The 24,790-nt window shown below is 41.0% G+C and overlaps 2 protein-coding genes and 1 long non-coding RNA gene across 5 annotated transcripts in view; 1 reads left to right on the top strand and 2 right to left on the bottom strand.

Annotated features, from left to right (window-relative positions):
- The window catches only part of nhsa (Nance-Horan syndrome a (congenital cataracts and dental anomalies)), a 67,150-nt gene extending 60,852 nt beyond the window's left edge, over positions 1-6,298 (bottom strand). For both annotated transcript variants that reach the window (XM_086282083.1, XM_086282082.1), the window contains exon 1: positions 5,875-6,298. In XM_086282083.1, coding sequence (XP_086138209.1) covers positions 5,875-6,154 — 280 coding nt within the window. In that variant the 5' untranslated portion in view covers positions 6,155-6,298. The remainder of the gene's footprint in view (positions 1-5,874) is intronic.
- The window catches only part of LOC147301264 (uncharacterized), a 71,309-nt gene extending 62,439 nt beyond the window's left edge, over positions 1-8,870 (top strand). The window contains exons 1-3 of one of the 2 annotated variants that reach the window (XR_015127095.1): positions 5,843-6,350; positions 7,470-7,992; positions 8,349-8,870. This is a non-coding gene — a long non-coding RNA (uncharacterized LOC147301264). Of the gene's footprint in view, positions 1-5,842; positions 6,351-7,469; positions 7,993-8,348 lie in introns of those variants that run through there. The other variant, XR_015127094.1, reaches the window with a different exon arrangement.
- A 2,844-nt stretch (positions 8,871-11,714) lies between these two features.
- Positions 11,715-24,790, bottom strand: part of reps2 (RALBP1 associated Eps domain containing 2) — a 33,786-nt gene continuing 20,710 nt past the window's right edge. Inside the window, exons 13-19 of the mRNA XM_086282663.1 lie at positions 24,637-24,773; positions 24,253-24,314; positions 24,051-24,140; positions 20,373-20,459; positions 20,150-20,283; positions 17,565-17,670; positions 11,715-13,073 (exon numbers count right to left, since the gene is read on the bottom strand). Of these exons, the coding sequence (XP_086138789.1) occupies positions 13,005-13,073; positions 17,565-17,670; positions 20,150-20,283; positions 20,373-20,459; positions 24,051-24,140; positions 24,253-24,314; positions 24,637-24,773 (685 nt within the window). The 3' untranslated portion in view covers positions 11,715-13,004. The remainder of the gene's footprint in view (positions 13,074-17,564; positions 17,671-20,149; positions 20,284-20,372; positions 20,460-24,050; positions 24,141-24,252; positions 24,315-24,636; positions 24,774-24,790) is intronic.

Here is a 24,790-nt window from a genome sequence, read left to right as displayed (position 1 = left end):
GGGCTACTATATCAATGGAAGGTTGTCTGGACCTGCAGAAATATGCATTCTGATAATGAAAGGGAAAAGAGAAGCGGAGAGTCGAAAAGCAGTGATGTATTTCCTCTCTGTGTCTTTCTCCCTCTCTGTTCCACCATTACATAAACTAATCTCAGTTACTTGACAAATAAAAACCGAATCACATTAGAGGACGCTACCGATAAAATTTGATTTCCCTCACTGACAAAACATTTCCTTCCTACGTTATCTGAAGCTCTGTGATGAATTCCACCATTGACAAATATTGACTTTGGATGGACTCGTCAGCGCTGCCTCACTTAGTAAATCAAAGTCGCAGTAATGGCTCAACTGGATCAATTAAATGCATAAGAGAACGCTGTCGGCAGAATAATGTGGGTTATCGGTCTGAGCTGCTTCAGCGGAGTTTAAAGCACCGAGGGGACACGCTACTGCCATCCACAGAACTTCTATTACAGGCTTGCAGAGCTGCACGACAGTCACATAGATGAAGTGGAAGACTGGAGTGAAGTCCACAGACAGGATGGTTCGGAACGTTCGTCATGGGCAGTTTAGGCAGGAGAAAAGCTCCTGTGAAAGTGAGGAACTGCTCTCGTCTTAAATGTTACATAAAATGCAGTGTTTGTGTGTCAGAGAAAGTACTGCGTGACCTGATTTGTTTCATTTCAAACACGTTTGATGACTTCTTTGACAGATACAAATGTAGTAAATGTGTCTTCTGCACACTTTGTCTTATCTTAAAGATAAGGTGTTGGTTCTGGTTGACCGTGGAATTACAAGCCATTTTACTGCATTATTCCAGTAACTACGCCCAGGAAAATGGCACAATTTTAAATGTACACATCGATCGTGGCTCAAGAGTTGGGTGTTCGTCTTGTAATCGGAAGGTTGCCAGTTTGAGCCCCGGCTCGGACAGTCTCGGCCGTTGTGTCCTTGGGCAAGACACTTCACCTACCGCCTACTGGTGATGGCCAGAGGGGCCGATGGTGCGATATGGCAGCCTCGCCTCTGTCAGTCTGTCCAGGGCAGCTGTGGCTACAACTGTAGCTTGCCTTCACCAGTGTATGAATGTGAGAGTGAATGAATAGTGGTATTGTAAGGCGCTTTGAGGGGTCCCGAAAAGTGCTATATAAATGCAATCCATCATTACTATCATTATATCACGCCCCCTTCTATTTTTCATGAATGCCAATATACGTATACATAAAAAAGCCAAAAAAAGGCCAAATCGTTAGATGACAGTTCAGGTTTTTCTGTCAGAGTTTTTAAGTCGTTGGTTGACTCCTGCCAGTCTAAAGTGTCAAGCTCCATGTTTTTTTGTTAATACCAAAGCTAAAACCATTAACTGTTAGCTAATGTATCGTTTTAGGCTACAGTTTCTAGTTTTTACCTAAATAAAAAGATCTTTAAAAGCATCACGGCAGTTGAAAACATAAAATCAAGAACCAGGGAAACGTTACAACCGAATAGTGTATTTCTAGTTCTACTGATGTCCAGTAAAGTGAATGAGGTCAAGTGATATTCGCTGCTTTCGGTGCTGTATGTTGACAAAACTATTGATCATACCTCATAATCTTTGAATTCAGGTGTTTTCAGTCCCATTTCTACACCCAACAGGTGCCTTTACAAACATCTGTAAAAGAATGGGTCATTCTAAAGAGCTCACTGAAGTCAACAGTGCAGTGGTTAGGCCTGATTTAGACTTGTGCAGAGAATCTTTGAATAGAATATGACGTAACCATACGTAAGTGGGAAACAGGCATTTATGCTCATGCTGGTGCAGTACATGTTAATTACTGTATGGTCATGCCCCGGTGTTTTATATGAAGTGCCATCCAACTTGACAAAAATAAAATGCTAGGACTTTTCCCCCTCCTGGGTCTCCATTCTTTGTTGTCGACAGTTTTTCCCAGAGGTAAACATACTCGTCCCTCTAGTTTTTCCACTTCTTTGTACATTCCTTCACGTCCATTCTAACAGTTTAACCAATTTCCCTTTAGGAATTTGTTGACATTTGTGAATCCCTGCATTGATGCTAAGATTGTTATTTCTTATATCGAGACAATGACTCATAAATTCAAACACTGCCAAAAATGCACAGCAGGAATCAATGCCGCTGCTCAGGCCAGTCAAAATAGTTGCAACCCGATGTGTAGTTACATTTCACGGATGCACATCAGGTTAAGTCATTACTAGTGAAACATACGTCAGGTATAACAGTATTCCACCAATGCAACAAGTCAGTTAGTGAAATTTCTTCCCTTCTAGATATTCCAAGATCAACTCTTTAATTGTATAATTGTGACGTGAACCTCACATGAACATCTGTACAAAAACTGTGCACTGGGAGCTTCACTGCATGGGTTTCCATGACTGTGTGCAGAGGTGCACATATGTTTGGTCTGTGCCATAACAGTGCTAAGTGCACAATTAAGAATTAGAGCTACAACGGGTAGATTGCTCTACACAAATCCAATGCATCATTAAATTGTACTCAACAACCACCCCCACGACTGTCACAGCATCCAGGTTTAACAACTTGGCAGAAATCACGCAGTCCCTCCTTTGCTCTTAGCAAAAACAGTTTTCTTGCAAGCAGCTGAAGCTACAAATTAAAACCAGATAGCTTCCAGTAGTAAAAATCTGTCCCTTCCCGACAGACGCTCTATATTCATATGCCAATATCTCTTTATAGAGCTTATGATCCGATGTGAACTAATGCCAGCTCATTGGTATTACTTCTGTTGTTTGAAGCCTTTCGTCAGCATTTTACGGCGTTACTGAAGGTTTATGTTGTAATACTACAACCAGTAACAAGTCTTATCACTTTCAACTGCAGTCACAAGATTATCAGGTAAGACTCTGCACACAGTTTGCACACGAAGGTCTTGCAGTGGATTTAGGGAGTTCAGATCTCGTGCTGGAGTTCTGCTCAGTTTGTCTCTGTGCTGCTCTGAGTCTGCTCTGTTCCTCCTTTATTCTGGATTTATTCTTCTGCAGTCTCTGGCGTGGTTTGTACAAGGAATGTGGTGAACTGCCAGCCATGCGCTCTTGGACCAGAAAAGCCAGAGGGCCACTTGCCGCCACAACTATTACAGCGCTTCATTCGTACTGAGCCAGTGTAACCTAAAACCCAGCAGAGTCCTCTAACATGAGACTACACGGAGGAGCTCTGATGGCAGTTCAGCTCACTGATGGGGTGTCACAGGAGAACTGTTCAAACACAGGACTTATATTACTTGTATGTGTTTGCGTGTGTCCAAGAAAGAATACCAAAAAGAAATGACAGATTTTTACTTTACAGAGGCAATGCACAAGAAATCAATGAGAGTGAGAGCATCAATTTCAGTGTTTAAAGACAGATTTGCTAAAATGTAAAGTACAGTACAGCACCTATACAGCTGGTGTAGCTGATAAAGAATCAAAGCAATCAAAGTAAAAGTGAAAGAGATGAACAGCATTCCCAGCAAAAAAGGACTCGTTTGACCCAAATGTGTCAGCATCTCAGCCTGGATTTAAAAACATGCCTGCATGCAAATATTACCACAGCGAGCTGCAATATTAAAGCAGCAGGCTGCTAACGTGGCACAGCAGAGCAATACCTTACCAACAGGTTAGCATCTGATCCTGCATGATTCACTATTGGCGAATGAATCTACATTGCGTCCTCCACCTCCAGCAGTCGTCCTGTGGTCAAGTCACAGCCACATCATGAAAGCCACCCCACCCCCCCTCGCAGTGCCTACTGAGCTATCTGTGCTCCATTTACACCAATTGTCATTCAGATAGGGCAGGGTACTGCTGTTTATGGCTACCCGTGACACACATTAATATGAAAAGCATAATTAAGAGCAATTAGGCTTTTCTAGGGAAGGGGGTTAGCTAGAAACACAGCATGCAAAATCTGTTGTGGCGTTTCATCCAGTAATATTACTTGCATGTATTACTTGTATGTAACAACAGTAAATGTTTAAAATGGGGATAGAAGCAGCTTGAATTAAGAGAGGATTGCGATCACTTGAAAGGGGTAGCTACCATCACCGTTGCCTTTGACTTACAGCTTCAAGATAACCCATGAACGAGAGACTCCTACTGATCATGTGCGGCTTATTGTGACTGAATCCTACAAAACAAGCCACAAAAAACTACACACATCTGTTGATTAAAAGAAATCTCCGAAGAAATCTTAAAGTTTATATTGAGTTTAAGAGGGGTCAGCAGATATCCATCCTGCACATAAATACCTTAAGGCAAAGTAACCCATTCACAGACCTCAGGAAGCAGGTTCTGCATGGGGAACATGCGAGGACTTGCTGAATGTAAACTAAAAGAGGGGGGGTAAATGCACTGGGGTATATCCAGGCTGCAGAAACTGTTCTGGGGATGGATAATTGTGGGATGTGGACAGAAGAGAGAGGGGTATGCAGGTTCTCTAAGTGCTTACTTGAGAGGGGTGTCATTTTAAACACACACACATACACACACACACACTTATCAAAACACATCACCCCCGAGTCACTCAGGGAAGGGAGATTAAAGGAGCGAGGGGATGGCCACATGCTGTGTTATCAGGCTAATGAATGCTTTCTGGTGGCCAAGCAACGTTTTACATATGAAGAAGGGCAAGTGTGAATAACATGTTTAATCTTAACACGCCAAGAAGTCAGCTCAGGGCAAGAAGTCTTTCTGTTTTTACAAATAACAGCAGCCCACACCGACACTCACCGGAGCTTTTACTTGTCAGAAGGTTACCGTAGTGAGAAGGACGGAGGAAAAAAGACCTGCTTGCTTCTTTAATTCATTCACGGTTAAAGTGAATTATGTTGGAGCTTGATCACACATGGGTGAAAGTGAAAGGGCCAGAGACAGGGGCATCATAATCCTCAAACTTCCTCATATCGGTATTATGGCAAATAACTTTAGGGATGAGCCTTTTCCTCACATATCACAGCTCCATATCCTCCATGTAATATACACCAAGACTGCCATGATTCTGATGGTCTTGAAAGGGGAGATGACCAAAAATGATCAAACTGAATTTTTCCTGCTCAAAACGAGCCTTTGGGGGATGACTGCACAGGTAAGCAGGACTAGTCTATAGTAGTTAAAGCACACCTGTTGCCTTAGTTACCAGGACTCTTTTAGCTCTTTAAGAAAGAAACATTATGGTAAAATGGGTTAAATTAAGCCCGACAAAATACAGATTAAAAACCTTTTTATTTTCTTTTGGTAGAAGGTCAAAATTCTCTACTTGAATGAAAAACATTCATGCATAAGTTTGAGCTCATTAACAGTGGTATCATTTTTTAAAAATTCAAATCTTCTCTTTCATTGATGCACACATGTTCTCTTTAATCATAGCATATTTAAGTGGTTATATATATATTTATTAGAGGTCACTAAAGAGCCGCATATGGTTATGATCTGTCAGGTTTTAATGTAGTTGTTAAATCTGTGGCTCTTTTATGTCAGCAAAGAAAATGCTGATGGAGAGAGTCATTGCTTGGGTGAGTTATAGCAAATTAATAGCCGGATTTAAGTGGCTCATAGTTTGAGGCTGGGACAGCCAAACTGTCACACACCCATCGGCGTGGGAAGACAGCACAGGTCTCTCTGGAAGATATATAAAAAATAAAGTTATTAAATGACCTTTGAGCCACTTTGTTACAGCTTGGGCTGGTTTTGAGCTACTGTAGCAGCAATAACACAACTTTTATTTAAATCTGCGTCATTTTTTGGAATAAACGTCACTGATGGAAAATAAAAACGGTGCCTCCTCGTGCAGCTGTCTCCCAGAGCCGCGCGCTCGCAGGCAGCTCGGGTATAAGCAGATACTCAGAGCGGGTCGGTACTCACGCACTGCCTCCTGTTTGGGGTCCAGCTCGGAGCAGGTCTGTTGAAGTTGGCCGATCCTGCCCTGGAGCCCCCGGACCCGCTGGTTGGTGGTTGTGAGCTCGTTTTCCAGCTCCTGGAATATGGAGTAGGCATGTTTGGCCAGGTCCGACAGCTGCCGCAAGGTCCGAGATAGAGCCACATTACTGATGGAGACCAGATCCTCGAAAACCAGACCCTCCTCGTTTGGGACTTGATACCTGCACAGTAACTGGGGTTCCACTATTCTTTTGGCAAATGGCATATTGTTGTGGAGCGGGAAATAAATCCAAGAAAAGTCACCCAGGAGTGAGAAGAAAGTTGCTGTGCCCCCTCGGCCCCCGATCCAGTTTGACTGAACTCAGCTGCTGCTGCCGCTGGTGCCCCCCATCCTTTCATTTGTTAGAGAGGACTGTTGTGCTCCTCGCCGCTGCGCCGGGTCATCTGCTGCCCTAATGCTGGTGTGTTTTTCACTGTTACGAAGTAAAAGAGGTGGTTTTTAAAAAGAAGCATGTGGGAAGTCCCGGAGTGGAGTTCCGGGGATGAGTGGATCCGGACTCCGCCTGCTTCAACCCTGTAAACACTCCACAGCAAACGCTTCAGATGCATTGGAGGCATAGCAGAACGAACACTACAGAATATTAAAAGAGCAATTAATTAAAAGGCCATATTTTTAAATTATTCTTATTATTCTTCTAAAGTTGTTCTTTTTTAGAAAAAGCATGGATGTTGGTTTTCTTTGCGTTTTGGGGATGCACAGTGAACAGGAACACTTAACTCCCTGCAGTCTGGTGGATTTCCTGCACCAGTTTATGCTATAGCATGAACCTCATGTCTTTGTTTACGTAAAGAAAAACACAGAAATCAGTGACTGGGTAACATTAACTGGACTGTAATGCAGTGAGGCTCTGGGGCATGATGCATTACTTTCAGGGAATGTTATTTGTATAGCCCAGTATCATCTGTAATGGTTCAAAGGTCCTCACAGGCATACAAAATATATTAAAAGCAGGGAAAAGACAAGCAAACAGGCAAACATATATGAAAAATACAAAGTATTACTGAGGAAAATGTGCATCTGCTTTGCATCTAAATCTGATAAAACCTGTGGTTAGTAAAATGTTTTTACAAAAGTGCCACTACTTGCTCAAATTAAATCCATACAGGTTATTTGCAGTTAAAAGTCCTTAACAGATGGCCCATAAGCTGTTAATAAGACAAAAGGAAAATGCAGTCAAATAAAAAAAGAGGAAGGAAAGAGAGAAAACTAAGTTAAGAAGGTTAACGAAGTGTCTTTAAATGTGTTTGGAAAAAACATCGCGCAAACAGTTGCTTGCTTTAAAGGAAGATATATGCTAAACTGGGAGACAAAGAAGGGATTTCATTATTGGGGTAATATATTAAAATGTCAAAGGTCTCACACATGTGCACCTCAGCAGCTACTGAGATTAACTGAAAACAAAAATGTTAGTTATCATTTTCTTAAGATTAGTTAAGAAACTTCTGAATTTCTTTCGAGAATTATTTTGAGACAAAGTCCTGATGTCTGACCTCCTCCTTGTTTTTCTTTCTGGCTTTAGGAACCTGCCTCCACCTGCAAAGCATCAGAGGAGAGAAGGACACACATAAAGGAGAGAAGGAGACACTTCGTGTCATTGTTTTTATTTTGATTTTAGTTTACCATACAATATTCAGCAGCGGTATCTACGGTTAGGGTTTAATAAAAGCTTTGGCAATATTCAAGTTATAAACACATCACATGTATTACGTGTCATAGAGAGGGTGTTTGCTAACTAGATGTTGGGGACATTCAGCGCATTCATGCCAACCATTATGTTTTTTAGCTTTTGAGTTCTTGAGACTGCATTTGAGCTCCAAAGTGGCTGATGTGCAGTCCTCTATGCCATTCAGCTACGTCTCTGACAAGGCAGATGTCTTGGACTGCAGCTTTCTCCTCGCTCTGCTCAGTTCTCCACCTGCTGCATGTCCTGGTTGATGTGGCCCTGCAGCCAGCAGCAGATCTCACCCAACAATTTGTACTGCTGCCAACTGCAGTCCAACACACTGGAGCTGGAATACAATACCAGCCTGATCAGCATGCAGGTAACGAAACAGAAGGTGGGATGGGCTGTGTATCCGAGTGCTAAAAATGATGCATTTGTTTCAATGTTTCACAAGAAGCTCAAACAACACAAACATATTAACACAAAGTAAGTCATGTTGTTTTTTTTTCTTTAGTTCTAGTCTTAAAGTAAATCCAGAGTATTAAAATCTCTTAAATCTAACTTAAGCTTCAGGAAGTCTGTTGAAAAAAAAGAAGACTTGATTTAGTTTATTTGCTATAGGGATATCCAGCACATTTCCTTCATTCACTCTTGCGCAGTAAAACAACAATAATTCAGCTTTCACGTTGTCATACCCCTGTGTAGGTTAATCTTCACTTTTAACTCTGTTTGCAGACCTGACAGCCTTAGCCGAGCTTCATTCACATTTGCTGAATGAGTGTTTAGTTAAATCCCACCAGCTGACGGGGCCAGAATCGACAGCTCCAAAGCCTTTCCTGTGGCCTAGCTAATGTCCACACCAGAAGTGCAACCTTTGCAAAGCCCAGCTGCGGACAAAGGCGGGACGAGAGAAGCTCCGTATGTCGTCATCTTTGAGTAATGGTGCTGGAACAAAAGGCCGAACTTGAACAGACAAAAGCTGGTAATCTTTGTTGTGAGAAGAGTCAGCTTTAACTTGAAGTGAGCAGGGGTGATATGGACACAGTTTACTTACCGTGAACTGAGAAAAACGTGCTCTCCACGTCCACAGATCACAACATTAAAAAGCGCTGACAGGTGGAGTGAGTTATAATATTTTTACAACCTTGGCGTATCTTTTGTGAAGATGTGTTGAACTTCAGCATATAAAAAAGGTGGTGCATACAGCAAGGCCCTGCTCTCTTCCTGATGCATGTTTGGAAATGAGACAGCTTTGAATATTAGATGCATTTCACAGGCACGCTTCCTGTTTTATTTTGGTGTCTTCTGTTGCTCTATTTTTCCCACCTCTGATTTCCTGATTGAATCCTCCTGCGTCTTGTTTCTTGTTTCTCAGTCAGACCTCTGTATACATCCAGTCCTATCTCCTCCTCAGCCTTTTGTTATTCTTTATGTTTTCTGTTCCTTTTTGATATTTTTAAAGTATCAGCCATCGGAGCTGTGGTATCTCACTTAGGTCCTCTGTCAAAGCACACTATCTATGTCTTGATATGCCTTTATTTGGCTTTTAGTGTCATTTTTATGTCATTCATTTATATGGAGATAAAAATGGAGGCCCGGTTAATTCTCTGTGTTGTGTCTGAGAACACAAAATATCAATCCATCTGTAAGAATCATTAATACTAATAAGCACGTGCAGAATAATCAGGCAGCTGCTGTTTAAGTGGGAGACGGTTATTATAAGAGCAGGCTTATACTTAGAGGCACATGGCTGACATACAGTTTCCTCATCACGCTCAGTTGTCATCCTGAAATGCAAACCAAACATTTTTAAATAGTATTTATAGTTGAGTGAGAATGACTCTCTGTTAAGCCAACTGACTTAATGAATGCACACAGTCCTCTCCCGTTGTATAAGATGAAATAAACCTATAGTGTGGATGGAGTGACTGTAAGTTGATGCAGCAGGTACCGACATGCAGGATTGTGCCAAATATTGGTTATGGCGCAGAGGAATTACAAGCGTCTTGTTGTCGTCTGGCATCCTGCGTCTGCTTCCCAGACTGAACTTATTTACTCAGGCTCATTCATTTTCTCAGATGCCTCAAAAACTTTCTGCCTTTTTTCCTTGGATTGAGTATCGGTTTCTCTTTTCTATTCCTTAAAAATGCCCTGGGAATTCAATCATGCAAAAGAATTCAGCGAGTATCCGTCTTTTCTTGGTCTCGGTGATAGGCTTAATTTAGTCTTTGAGAAAACTTCACATATTGGAAACAAGTCATAATCAACTACTTACAGGAGAAATTAGAGATGAAATGAGCGACTAAAGCTGGGATCAAACTTGCTTGAGGATTTGCACGTTCCAGAAAATGTGAGGTACTAAATGGGAAACAGCATGGCTGACACGTGACAAGTGCCAAAAACTGCAGTTCTTCTAACGGCCACTTGAGGCAGACTCTGAAGGCAAGCCATTCCCCACAGACTCTGATGTTAGCGGCTGTGAAAATTACACCCTAGTACAAAAATAGTTTGTTTCTCTATAGCTAAATCCTCTTCATAACAACAACATCGAGAGTTTTTCGATATCTTATCCATTTGAATTTTTTAGAGGCTTAAAATGAGGGAGGCGGAGCCACTTTGTCTGACACCTGGGACAGCTGTTAGCTGCAGCCAACAGCTGTCTGCTGGGTGTCTCCTCAGCAAATGCAGTCACTGAGCTGGAGCTGTTGAATGTTTTGCAGACTTAAAAAAAAAAAAAATCATACTACTCCAAAACCAGAATTTTTAAATATTCAAAGTGAAAGTAACTATATTTACTCAAATACTGTTTAGTAACACTTTGAGATACTTAGAGTATTTACAATCTCAAGTAAATAATATACTTTTTTTTGTATAACAAGTTGAGCAAGTACTTTATAGATTATGTTTAACATGCTAGCACATGATAATAAATAAATAATAATGGAAAACTATACAGTAGATAAGATTTTAGTTGACTTTATTTTTGATATTTATGTTTTCTAATACTTTATGCATTTACTTAACTAAAACTTTCAATTAAATTATTTTCCTTTTAGCAGCTTATTTATAACATTGTATTTACTAGTACTGAGTACCACCTCTCTAGCAATGTCATTTAGCTACTAAACATATGGCTAAATAGGCAGTCTATATTTCTAGCAAACTACCAAAATGTGACACTTCTTGATCATAAGAAGAACTTGATCATAATTCAAAATCATAACAAACAAAGAAAAATACCACGTAAAGTATTATTAGTGGGCTCAGTAGTGTAGGTGAATATGTGAGATGAGAAGTTCTGAATGCCATGAACCAAATGCACTCCACTGGAGCCTCTTTCAAAGCTCCAGTGGAGTGCTTTGAAAGAGGACCAGCACACCAGGCCCAGGTGTTGGCTGTGATGCCTCCACTTAGTACCTACAAGAAAAGCTGCCACACAGACAGGAAGGTGGGACAGAGAGGGTCTGCAGATCACCAAAGTTACTCCAAATTACCCTCATGGGGGGATATGCATTTAGTACCTAATGTTATGTCAAATTTGCCAAGAACGTTAATCCCAAAGATCACGACTCCTCCTCCTCTGTGGATCACGAATATAAAGAATAGCCTTAGCTAGTGAAACATTTTGTTTGGACCAACATGCCAATTAGCCAACAGACCAAATGAGTGAGCCAGCATTCTCATCAGCTCCTATAACACATTTGTAACTAATAAAAAACAGATGATGCATGATAATAATAACAATCAGAGGAGCTATTAGAGACGCGAGTGCAGCACATGACTGAGAAAGCGGCCCATCTGTGGGTGGTGTGTCTTTAATGAGAGCCAAGTGTGTCAGAGGATATTTTGGGATGGCAGCAGCAGAAGGTCTGGGAATACAGCCATCAGTAGTGATCTGGGTGACCCTCGGTTGTTGTGTCTGTGTCACAGAAAAGCTCGGCTGCTTTGTGACTGCCAGAAAGTTTCGACTGCTGCCCGTTTGATCTCTCCTGCCCTCATACCCAACATGTGATAACGGTTTCTCAGACATCTGTTTATACATCCAAATTTAGTGGAGCTGTTGAGGCATCTTTATACAGCAAACCAGTGGTAATAAAAGCATTTCAAGCAACAAAAATAGACTTTATTGATTAGTTCCATTGTTGTCTTAAGACCAGAGCTCAGTCGTGCACAGTTTCAGATTCATTTACATTCTCACATAAGTTTAACACAATCATGCAGTTTCAGGCTTGCCATCTCATTATCACAATCATGATCCAACAGTAGTGTGAAAAAAAGCAATAAACACATGACCATGCCTGCTTTTTCAGCCAGTCTTTAAATCTATCATGACTATTAGATGATTATTGTGCTTATTATTTCATTTTTTAGCCGTTAATACTGATTTGGGTTTTGCTTTTTTTTTAGCCTGTAATATTATAAAAGTTGTTATAACAGCAGATTGGCTGTTTAGAAAAAACTCTGAGTTTAAAATAATCTCGCCAATAGCAGATGTAGATTTTTACTAAGGAAAAGGCAATTTACGAAATCGCAATTATTATGAAGAATAACTGTTGACATTGTGAAATCTTTTTTTCATCAAGGCCAACTCTGCATGATAACAAACATAAAGATGTCAGGCAACACTTACATCAAACATGTAGCAACTTCACATGAAAATGCTCATATTACATACAAATCCAGTGTCGACATTCGTCACATGTGCTACGGATACAGTCCTCAAAACACACATTTTTTGTGGACGCTCAAAATGTTTTGTTAAATCAGATTCATTCCACATCTAATGTTTTATTTTTTGCCATCCTTTGAAATGTGCACTTTTATTTTTCCTTCCAGTGCAAACAGCGTAAGAACGAGAAATCAATCTGTAGCACCATCGCTTGTTTTATTGTGTGTGTGTCTGTGTGTGTGTGTGTGTGTGTGTGTGTGTGTGTGTATATAGATGAAATGTGGTGCGTAGAAAAACATGAAATCTGAGAAGATGGGCTGGACAGAAAATAAGATTTTTCATAATCATGGATAGATGTGCAAACACGTCCTGTAAACCATAAAAGATTTATGAGAGAACCTAACAGTGAATCACAACACAAATAAGTTAGAAAGTCATAAAGAAAACATTGTACATGTGCATATTATACAGTGATTAAAAACACACGGTTTAGTCCTGCAGAGCATCTTTAACAATAATGCAAACAAACACATGGACTCGAGCTGGAGCTGATAATTCAAGAAAAGTAACATCCCTGTCCGTTGAGTCAAAAATGCACTTTGCTTCCATCGTCAGACAACAACCACTTGTGTCTTGGCTTAAACATTTGTGTTTAATAGAGAAACCGATGCGCGCCCCTGTGACAGAACGGGAAGGTGACTCCGATCAGACTTCGGGCTCAGTCATGTCGAAGCCAGAGGCCGTAGGAGCTCCAGCTGGGACTCCAAGGTGACCCTCTCCTTATGAACCACCTGCAGCCAAGCAAAAGAAAACATGACCTCTGATCGCTGCAGTCTGAACAAGAGATGCACCTCAGGCGGTAATGACATTATTTGCTTTGTTTTCTGTGGTGACGACGGCCAAGAACAAGGTTGAAATCTGGCCAACGGCCCCAAAAGATCACAGTGTTAATTACTACAAAATATGAAAGTGCTGGAAAAAAATGAACAGCTTGCAAAGATTTGAGATACAAGATGACTTTTACAAATTGTAGAACGAAGCAGGAAATCTTAACTAAAATCAGGATTATTAATGTGCTCCCTGCGGGCAAACGGTAGAATGGTAGCTTCTGGCTTTCGATGCAGTTGATTGCAGTTTTAAACTGAGAAAAATGTGTTTTTCACCCTGAAAGCTTCATGTGGATATGAAGAAAAATATAATGGTGCAAAATTCCAGTGCACATCATATTTTGAGGGCCTGTGAATTAGAAATTATTCATGGTATGAGGTAAAATTTTGCAAGCCTTTATTAAATAGAAGAGAAAAAAAAAACTGAGGGCATGAATGGGAAATACAGGATCTTTGACTGAACCCCAGTTCACATTAAGAAACATCAGAGCAGTATTAAAGCAAACATTTTGTGTTAATATCCCAAAAACAGAAACATACAATAACAACCATTCTTTGAACCCAAAGATTTCAAATAATGATTAAAAGTTACACTTTGAAACACAAAACACTGCAGACAGACCGATTACTGACTTTTCCGTTCATCACGGGCACGGTGGAAAATAAAGGCTGTCGCGGCAGCCTGCTTTTATTACTGGATTATTGTGTCAAACTGCGCCCGCTAACAGCTTGTGTCAGACCTCTGTGCAGATTCTCCGGTGTGTTACTCCTGTGAAAACTTTGGGCAGCTTAGTGTTTAAAATAAATCACTGATTATGGAATTATTTTCTTTGATGTATGCGTTTTTCCTGCGTGGCGCCCAATCACATGCCTTCTCCCAGACCTTGTGAACCCCTGCACAAAATATGGAACTGATTATGTGAGTGGAGAGTATGTACAGCATTAATATTTGGAATCTGACCTTGTCACTCCCAACATTAAAGCACAAAGCTCTACACAGCATGGAGGGGGAGAGACGATAATAACTTGCCCCCAGGGAGAGGGTATACTGCAATAAGAGTATAGCAGGAGAGTTAAGTTAACTGCCTGTTTGCTATGGTGTGTGTGTAACACGATTAATCCCCTCAAGTGGCCTCTAATATTCATTACACCCCCAATATGAAGGTGTTGGACAGAACGATGGAAACTCCCTGACTAATCTTAAGACTAAGGGTGTAGCTAAGGAAATATTACAGTTTGCCACCTCAAGTGGAAGAGACTGAGTGAATGTGGAATATTTACAGCATTAATATCTGGAATTTAGGCCCTGACCTTGTCGCTCCCTAAAAGAGAGCACAAAGCTCTGCACAGCAGGAGAAAGAGGAGTGAACACAATAAGTGCCCCCAGGGAGAGCGTACACTGCCATGTGAGTATAGCAGTAGACTCAAGACTCAACAATGTAAAAAGATTAATCCCCCGAAGTGGCCCCTAATGTTCATTACACCCCCAAAAATGTGAACTGAGCATAATAGGATTCTCCCACTCTCAGTGCCGAAAGCTTAAGATTTACCCTGAAGGTGGCAACAGAGGAAAGGTCACGAGGTCAGTTCTGATGTGAACGTGGAAAATAAACAGAGTTAATATTGGACACTTACTTTTTGGTGTCTCCCCACTCTGCACTAGAATAAAGGTCATAAGGTCACTGATATATCGAGTTGAATGCATTGCACTTATTAGACTGCTAGTGCATGAAAAGCTAATATTTTGGCTTGAGGTTGGTGCTCAAATGGAAAAGATTTCTGTATATGCAGAGCATGAGACCTACATTTAAACTGGAAATTCAGACTAATAGCATTGCTGGTGGATCATGTCTATCCAGGCTAAACTTGAATAGGCCTGCACCTGCCAACGTATCTTCACTGAACATCAACATTCTTAACCGTATCAGATGAAAACTTCATCGGAATTAACAGATTTGTTGGAATATTTATGCACTTCCTTCTCTGGGATAAATCAAAACCCCGGTTGGATTTTGTGTTGCATGCAAGTGCTGCTCAGTTGGACAAATTTCCAGAGTTAAGAAGCTGTTCCTCTAACTTTATTATGCTCACGTGCCTATTATCGTTTTGTTTTATGTCATTTAAAAACGAAAATGACTCATGTTTTTTATGTATATGTCCCACTATAGTATAAATTACAGTCTTGAAAAAGAACGTTTTCACATGACTCTCTGCATTTCTGTGAAAAACTAAATGCATGCCATGATTAGGCAGCTTGTAAAAACACCTTTATCAGGAATAACTTGACGTAATCTCTGTATGACTTTATCAGTGTCTTACATCACTGTGGAAGAATTTTGGCAAACTCATCTTTACAGCTTTGCTTCATTTCATTCAGGTTTGCAGGCACTTGTTTATGCACGACGTTTCAGGCAGGTTGAGGTCTGGGCCATTGCAACTGCATGATTCTTCTCTTTTTCAGCCATTCTGTTGCAGTTTTGCTGCAGTGCATGTGCTCAATGTTCTTTTACATGATCCAGTTTTAGCCAAACTTTAGCTGTGGGGGACACAGCCATTTATTTCTAGAATATTTTGGTATACAGAGGAATTCATGGTTGTCTCAATGACTGCAAAGTGCTCAGGTCCTGCGGCTGCAAAACAAACCCAAATCAGCACGCATCCCCCACCATGCTCGACAGGTGGTATGAGGTGTTTATGCTGATGTGCTGTCTTTGCTTTTCTCTAAACGTAGTGCTGTGTGTTATGGTCTGACATGTCCATTCTGTCCGTCTAAAGGACGTTGTTCATGAAGTTTTGTGGTTTGCTCAGATGCACCTTTGCAAACCTAAGCTGTGCTGCCATGTTTTGCAGTTTCTCTGAGAATTGCTTAGTCTGAGCTTGTGGTGAATTTACTCAGATGTCGACTGCGGCATTGTGCTAAAACACCCAAATTCTCCAGACCATCAAATTGTTAAAATGTCTGCGTTTACAGAGCTGTTCACACTTGATTAGTGATGATTATTTAATCAAGAGTATCTGATTAGCAGCACCTGGCTACTACTTACCCTCATGGAAAGATGTACTCAGTATTTCACAGGACTGCACAGAGTCCTGTAAAAATATATTTTATGTCCATATATATGCCTGGTGGTCATGGTTTCCAGTCATTTTTATACATAAGGACTTCAGTCATCTCTATCAACTGATAATGGTCTAATGGTTCTCACCTAATATTACAAAGTAAATGTAGGAAGATTTTCAATTAAAAGTTTCCTATGATATTTTATTTTCATCAGCCATGTTTCTCAGCAAGACTCATAACCAAATTTGCTGACTTTTCAAAAAAGTGTTTTTAATCAGTGATTCTGACAACATGTTAATCCACCCTTCATTTATGGATATTTTTCTTTAAACTTTCTTGAACTGTCTTTGTAAAAAGTCAAGTCTTCCTTTCCATCCAGCCTTCCTTCTGTCCCCACACATGCACACACCCTGTTGTAGTTGGATGCCTGACCGGCCCAGGCTATATTTTGAAGAAGACAGTTGTGAATGCCAGTGGCTGTTTGGTATTTCAATAAGGCTCAGGTCTATATAAAGACACATATGCCTTTCTCTGCAGAATTCCACAGATACTTTGAGGACGTGGGAGAATTAGAACGAATAAATATCATTCCAGATGACCTTTCACAAAGGGAAAGGAAACATAAATCCTTGAAATCTGAGAACAAAATAGCCTCTTTGCATGATATTTTAAGATGTTACAAAGTAGGTCCTTTGTTGGTAGCATTCTTCTCCTTTATATTCCTTTTCCTCTGTTGTATTAAAGCTATAAAAGCCCTGCATGGTAGCGTGAAGGTTCCGCTCCTGGATCATTTATGAGGAGAATGACAGGCATGCAGCATGTGCTCCAAATGTGAGTGAGAGTGTGTTCCACGGGCAGATCACCAATGCAAACAGCCAAGTCTTTGCCATTAGTTCAGCTATGACTGATGGGCAAAGGAGGGCAGACAGTTGAGCTTGAGGCTTTTCACAGAGTTGGATCGGTAGGAGCGTTTTGCTGTCAGCAGCAAAAGAGCAGAACTCAACTTCTGACACACGTTTGAGGGGATTTTGAAACCGAGTTAACTTGAACACTACCACGCTCTTGTGGTTGCAGCTGAAATGCAATGTTTAGTACTTCTGTTGTTTAATTGAACTGTCAGAGTTAAAGGTACACTGTAGTTCTGTGTGTCAAGCGGGCACCCTTTATATGTGTTTTCTAAGCACTGCAGGGCTGGTTTTCCCATTTCCCAGAGTCTTGAAGGAGGTGGAGGGCAGGGAATGTGAGAAAGTTGTAAATGGGCACACACCGCTACAGCAAAACCCAAGTGGTATATACAAAGTGTCATGAGCTCAAAAAATACCACATGAACTAACCTTAAGTTGCTGCTGGAGTTCGCTATTAAGGCGTGTCAGCACAGCATTGGTTTCCCTGTTCTTACGGATAGCCTGCTGGATCTCCCTCTTCTGTCTGGGCAGCAGTCTGAAAGAATTTCATACAGTTTTTATTTGCTATTAAATAGAATTTTAAGGTGAATAAAACAGCATGGCATGGCTATAACAATCTCCAGTTCTTCCAGCTTATCAGAGGTTTGAACTTTGCACGTCAGAAGAATAAGACCAGTTGCAGGGGTCGCTGCAACTAGGAGGCCTCCGCTGTTATTGATGATCACCGTGTATCGCACTGACAGTTTCAATGAGCAGTCTGGTCAATAAGGAGACAGAAGCACACATGGTAGAGTCATTATAGTGAGTTAGAGTGTGCCTTAATGTCTGGTGAATTCCCCTCTTTGGGTGGGTTTTGTGGGTTTTACGATCACTTAAGAGCATGTAGGTACTTTTAAGAAGCTCTTTGACCTGCATTAACTCATTTTTCTGGCCACTTGAGGTAGAGCAACAAGCTGTAAACATTGGTATATTTTACTCATAAAGTTTACAAGAACTTTGCATGCAGTGACCTTTAAAGCTTGAAACAAAAACTGCATTTTCTCCAATTTGAGGCTCCAAAAGTTAGTCACCTGACAGTCAAGTTGTGTGTTACAATGCTCAGAAATGAACATGTTTAGAGTCTGACAGAAAAAGGGTTTTTTGTTTCTATTGTTTTTATAATTTACCTGTTTTGCTTCTGGTAGGACTTAAAGTTATTAGCTGCTGCTTTGACACCTTTCAGACCTTTGCTAGGCCTCACTTGATCTAATTTGAGCCACTGAGCTGGATCTCTCCACTATGTGTTTGTTGTGCGAGTGTCTTCTGAAGGTTTTTTTTTACAGTTTTTTCTGAATGCTTAAACCCTAACTGTGATTCCTGTAGCACAATCTCTAAAACTATTCAGACTTATAGCAAAACCACTCACTGAGTTTGCAAAACTAAAAGCACAAAAACTGCTTTGCACTCAGTTTGCAATTTTGTAACACACACTTTGCAAAACTGTAGGCACAATTCACTGCACAACACTCAATTACCAAATTTCCAACACACTCCTAGCAAAAGTATACACATGTATGGCTATCATTAACACTAATTTGCCAACTGTCTGGCACACTTTCACATGTCAAAACTTTCTTAGATAATTAGTTCACTTTGCAATCAGCCTAAGCACTATAATACAGGTAAGCTGTGTGTGCGGAGTACAATGGAGGGAGCAGAAAGAGTGAGAAGTAGAGGAAGCCGAGGAAGAGGACGTGGAGGTGAAGAAGTAGGATGAAGAGGACGACAAGGACAAGGAGGAGCAAGAGGAAGACGAGGAAGGGGGAGAGGAAGACGAGGAGGGGGGAGAGGAAGGGTAGGAAGAGTAGGAAATAGAATTGCTGATGACATCAGAGCTACAATAGTGGACCATGTAATCAACCGTGGAATGACCCTGAGGGTAGCTGGCCAACGGGTCCAGCCTAACTCGAGCCGCTACACTGTAGCAAGCACCATAAGGACATCTTGAAATGAGAATCGGTTAGTACAGTCACTTCGCACAAAGATTTGTAGCACTGCCATATGCCAATGAGAAACACACCAATACCATTGATGTAAAAATACTGAAATTGTTACTTTACAGAATTGCTAGATGACCAGATGCTGGGGCAGAGGAAGCATGTTCACTGCAGACCAAGTAACCCATATAGTCATTATGGCGATTGCAAATAATCCTATACTTGGAAATAAACACTTGTGTTTGTTTTGATGTGTTTGAATAAACACCAGTACTTGAAGTTTGGATCCCTCTATGCTTATGGATCTATGACAGAAGTATGAGCTCAAACTGACATAGCCTACCTTGTGCACAGAGAAAGCAAAAGCCAGATGTGTTTTGTATTCATACCATCAGTGTGCAGTTGGCGCATTGTGTGCTTAGTAGATGATGGCTTGTGTGTACTGTTTGATACGGAAACACCATTTTTACGAAGGTGTGAAGAGTTAATCTAGCTGTGTTTGCTTTTGCAAGAGAACTACAATGTTTTGATTATTGGGTGACAGGTTTTCTTATTTGTGTGAAGAGTTTTGCAAAATTAGCCAATAGTTACAAAAAATGTGCTTAAGCAATCAGAAAAAACTGTAATGGTTTAACGAATAAAGGTTAAAACCTGTTGGTCATTAAATGCAAAGCTGGTTTACGGCATTTCCATGTTGGCTTCACATTTTAAGACCTAGAAGCATCAACGGTCACTGCTGGCTTAAAATAAATGATTAAGTTGAGGCTTCAAAATACAGAATCCAAAATTAATGAGTGACAGTGGCCAAGTCCATCTTTGACATGCAGGCTGTAGGCTAACACATTTAAGAAAACCTCACAGTATTCTGTCAGTTTATCACTGCAACCAGCGATTTATGTAGTTATTCTCTTATATAAAGCAATGACTACACCAAATTTAACACAGGTTAGTGTTCCTGGCTACATTTTAACCACTGCTAAAAGTGGTGGCTATTTTTAGCCAAAGTGATCAGTGTCACAAGTTAAATGTTTGACTAACTTTTGAGGAGTTTTAGCAGGAGGAGGAAATGGCACCGCTGGCGGAGGTACAGTCTCCAGGTTTTGGCTCTCTGGGAGATATTTCCTGCGAACTGGCTTCTGTGGAGGTTGATTGTGAGAGGCGGCAGTCATGTCCTGAAACCATAACAGATGAAAAGATAGAATTATTGTAAGAAAGACACTGACTGTTACACAAGAGGAGTGGCTCAGTGAGCAGTCCTGACCTGTTGTGAAGGATTCGTCATGTCCTCAGTGCTGAGCCCAAATCTGGAGTGTGGCCCCTGATCTTCAGGTTTCACACTGCTCTCCTCCTAAAGGCAATAAACCAAAAAACTTGGTTTGGACGTTTGTCATGTAAGATAGATGATAAAAGATCTATTCCTCCACGGAGAAAAGAGTGTTGATGCCATGATGAGGTGAATTAAATTGAGAGAGGAGCTATAAAGAGGCAGAAAGAAATGTGCTGGCCCTGACCGTGTATAAATCAGCACCTTCCCTGCAGGGACTGCGATGTAGGGCTCTCCAGACACGGCCTGCTCAGGGGCAGCCATGATGGATTACTTTGCTTTTATTGCATCACCTTGCTGCCTTATTCCTTTGTTTTAAGATGTTTAATGTGTCACCACATGGTTTTTAGGGCGAAAGTGTGAGGACAGGCCCTAGTTTTGTGAAAGTTGAAGGCATTTCTTACAGCCTTTCCCATCTGTTAATGTTGGATTTAGTGAATTTGATCCGCTAATTTGTCCGGGCTGCAGTCTTCACTGTGGCGGCAGTGGGCTTTCGTGATGCTTAAAGCAGGCTCCTGTTGTAAATTGTACCCAAGAAACCTAAAAATGCATTTTGCTCAGAAACACCAACTGACTTTCAAATAAATGGCCCTGAGATTCACTGCTCCATTGGACGCGAAACACAGCCACAGCATGGAAACATACAGACGCTGTAGTAGTTGCTACAGCGGCAAAAAAACCACAGCAGAACCATAAGCAGAGTGTGTGGTCAAATCAGCTGCAAAGGCTGGTATTAAAGAAGTGCCATCACTGTCAGTTTCTAGAGCGTGCATTTTTAAAACTTTCCTCATTCAACTGGAATATTTAAGAGCAATGAGACAAAGGAAGCTTATTCAAACAAGAGGAAACAAAACACAAACTGGACACAACAAATGAATCAAAAACAGACAACTTTAACCTTGTCCAACTTTCTGTCTGAATGTATCAATGCATGCAATGGATCAACTGGACTCTCTCCACTCCTGGAAGAGACCAGTGGACCTTGGTAAGCACCAGGGGCGTAATTTCCAGGGGGTTAGGGGGGTTATGACCCCCTTAATAATCAGACCCAACCAATATACCACCCCACCCCCCAATGTTCAGCACAAAGTTGCACTGATGGTAAGCACGGATAATAACTGAGCTAACAGATACGTTAATATGTTCTACTGTGGCAATAACATAGACTGTACCTAAAAGATGGACATGGTTACAGTGATGCCACCCACTGGTTTGTTAACTACAAATCTCTCACTCGCAAACTTGGTGGCTCAGTCACAAAGCAGGCCCACCCTAAAAATAAACCCCGATTTGGTCTCTCATTTGCTCTGACCACAAATTTCACGTTGCGTTAAATACAACTTAAATCTAACAATTGAGACGTAAAACGTGACATCAAAGCTTTTACTGACCTCACAGATCAAGTTTACCATTAGGGTCATTTCTCTCAGGCTTTCAGAAAATAACTAAATAACAATATCAGTACTTCAACAAGCTTCATTCCTCCCTCTAGTTTTCTCTTAAATGCAGTGCATGATGCTTCAATAGTGACCACCTGTTTTTCACCACATGTAGGGCTACTTTGACTTCAGCGCATCAGGTATAGTAATACTCACTACAGAATATAGCCTGTAATACAGTAAGTAATGAGTGATTTCAGACATAGCCATGTACTTAAACTGCTCCCATGAGTTCCCCACAAAAGCAGGTGTCAAAATATTCACACTTAACTCAAGATTGACATGTTTTATGTAAAAGGAAGTTATTTTTAAGGACGCTTATACTTCACTGATTTACAATGCCTCTCTGAGGAGCTTGGGCTGGTGTGGATTTCTATTTGCCTTACTAAGTGAGAAATGTACATCTTATAGCTACCTTTGGGATGATCTAGTGCAGCTGGTTTTAATTAAGTAAAACACCATGTGGGGAGACAGAGAGATGGCCGTGCTCTATCGTGATGGGGAGGAGAAGAAAGAGTAATGGATCCAAGGTCAGAGTGAGAGTAATGAAAGGGCACCTTAAAGATAAGTGATGACAAAGACAGAAGTTAGAACTGAGTGATTTACAGCAGTGGTCTCCAACTGTTTTTGCGCCACGGACTAGTCTATGTCTGACGATTTTCACCGACCGGCCTTTGATGTATTTATCCGCAACACCTTAAAGTAAAACCAGTACCGGTACAAAAAAAAGAAGATTTATTCATAAGACCCAGGAAAACCGAGTTAACAATAAAAACAACTTAAAAAATAACAATAAAAACCAATAAAAACCATAAATTTTACATTCGAGCCTCAACTCTCACGGCCCTGTACCAAACAACTCACGGACCGGCCCGGGGGTTGGGGACCGCTGATTTACAGCATTCAAAAACTAGAAAAAACCCCACATCCACACCAAAACGTAGGCAGATGCTGGGCCAATAACAAATCTAATCTATGCACATTTTTAGCACGCCACAAAAACTGACACTTCAAGCACATCTTGTCTAATGAAGAGTATGATTTAGAACACACAACACCTGATGCGAGGGGCAGTACTGAAGCAGGAGCTGCTTTGCCTTTTGACCTTAAAACTACATATGATTTTTGTAATGAAAGCCAGAGGTTTGGACGCCATAAAGCCAGAAGAAGCTGCCAAAATCGCTTCACTCCCACAAGAAAAACAAATACTGAACATAGCTGCGCAAATACAATAACCTTTGAGAAAGGAATGGGGATTTTTTTTCCACCTGCAGTTCCAGGAAATGTAGTGCAGTAAAATACAGTACTTTTCCATGTGCACACAGCGTTGATTATGGCTGTGGGGTGTGCGGCTCATTTAAACAAACACACACATTGATAAAAGTACCAAATGCACCACAGTAATTAGCGTTTGTGTTACTTATCATACGGCAGCAGTGAAGTTTATAAAGCGATTCATTAGAAAGCAACCACAAAATCAGCTCAGTTTTACAAGCAGCATATGTGCTGAAGGACACAGAGGATTCTGAAGTGAGGATACTTCCTAATATGGTGCTTACCCATGATTTTTAGATTAGGCTTCCTACTGAAGGAAGAGGAAATGTCTAAGTTGTCAGACTATGGAGAAGTACAAAAATGACACAAAGAGAAAAAGGAAGTGCTCTTCCTGAGAGGATGCAGGAGTATTTCAAAATAAAATAAATGATGAGCAGAACCATCAGTTTAATTTATTACAAACCTTTCAGCATTTTCACAGGTCCTTAAAGCCAACTATCATTAAAAACATACTGAAAGGAACGACTCGTGTATTGCGTTCAATTCAGTCTGAATGTAACTCGCTTTAAGAAACTGAGTAGCACCACTGGAAACTCTTTGAGTAGTACCGCCTTCTCAGGAAGGATTTTTAACAAATACACAATTTAGGCTTTAAAAAGCCATCTAATTTGCATGGACTTTCATGTACACTTCTGTCAACCTTTTCATTTATTTGTGTCTCGTAATAGAAACTCATACTTTTCCCAAGCACGTCTTTGATGACACTTTTATATATCTGCGATGGAAAGTTGTGAAGTGGAAAATGCTGACGTTTCTTTTTGTAACTGCAATTTGTGTTGCTGTTTGCTACATTTGCAAATTCCCACTGAAACAAAGGCAGACGTTCAGGTTTAATGCTCACCTCTTCTCTGAAGTGACTGAAGTCAGCAAAGTTTGGCTGCTGCACTTTGCTCTGGACAGTTTTCTCCGAAGCGCCGATAAAATGAGAAACCTGACAGGAAAGAAGATTTCTGTCACTTTTAATCTGAGAAAAAATGATGTTGTTGTATTGCTTTGCTCAGCATGCAGTACTACCGTCAAAATCTTAATCAAACAGGAATTACCTGCGAAGCTGTTGGTCTAGGAGGGAGGGCTGGAGGAGGCAGCAACCATCCACTTTTTACTCCTGGAATCCCAAGTGAAAAGCTTACATTGCAATGATGTCATACCCCTGCTTTGCTCTCGGGATACAGATTTCCCTCCTTAAACTCAAATATACCATGCACATTTATAACCACAAACTGAATGGCTCTCTTGTGAGTCTCTCACCTTTCAGACTGAATACTGAAAACCACGCATCTCCATTTCTGCTTTTGTTCCCCGTAAAAGGAGAACTGCCATAAACGACGCATATTAACTCAGTTGCAAAACGCACTGCTGCTCCCAGCTGTTTGTGCTTCTCACCTTCCGTATTGCAGAGATAATATGATGGGAGGAGCAGGTCATACCTGGAGCGCCCTGCTGGAAGAGCTTATTGAGGTCCAGCGATGAGGCCCTGGAGTGGGTCTTCTGGGGTCGAGGGGGAGGGGTGGGTGGCTCCTCGGCCTTCTTCATAGCGTCTTCGATTGAAGTGCTGGAGTAGGACCTGGAGGTCACACGGAT

Source organism: Aulonocara sp. 'chitande type north' Nkhata Bay, linkage group LG23, assembly GCF_057382095.1.
Source record: "Aulonocara sp. 'chitande type north' Nkhata Bay isolate Kocher_YH1m ecotype deep benthic linkage group LG23, A_spYH_male_GT1.1, whole genome shotgun sequence".
In the NCBI taxonomy this organism is placed as follows: domain Eukaryota; kingdom Metazoa; phylum Chordata; class Actinopteri; order Cichliformes; family Cichlidae; genus Aulonocara; species Aulonocara sp. 'chitande type north' Nkhata Bay.
This window is presented reverse-complemented; position numbering and strand designations above follow the sequence as displayed.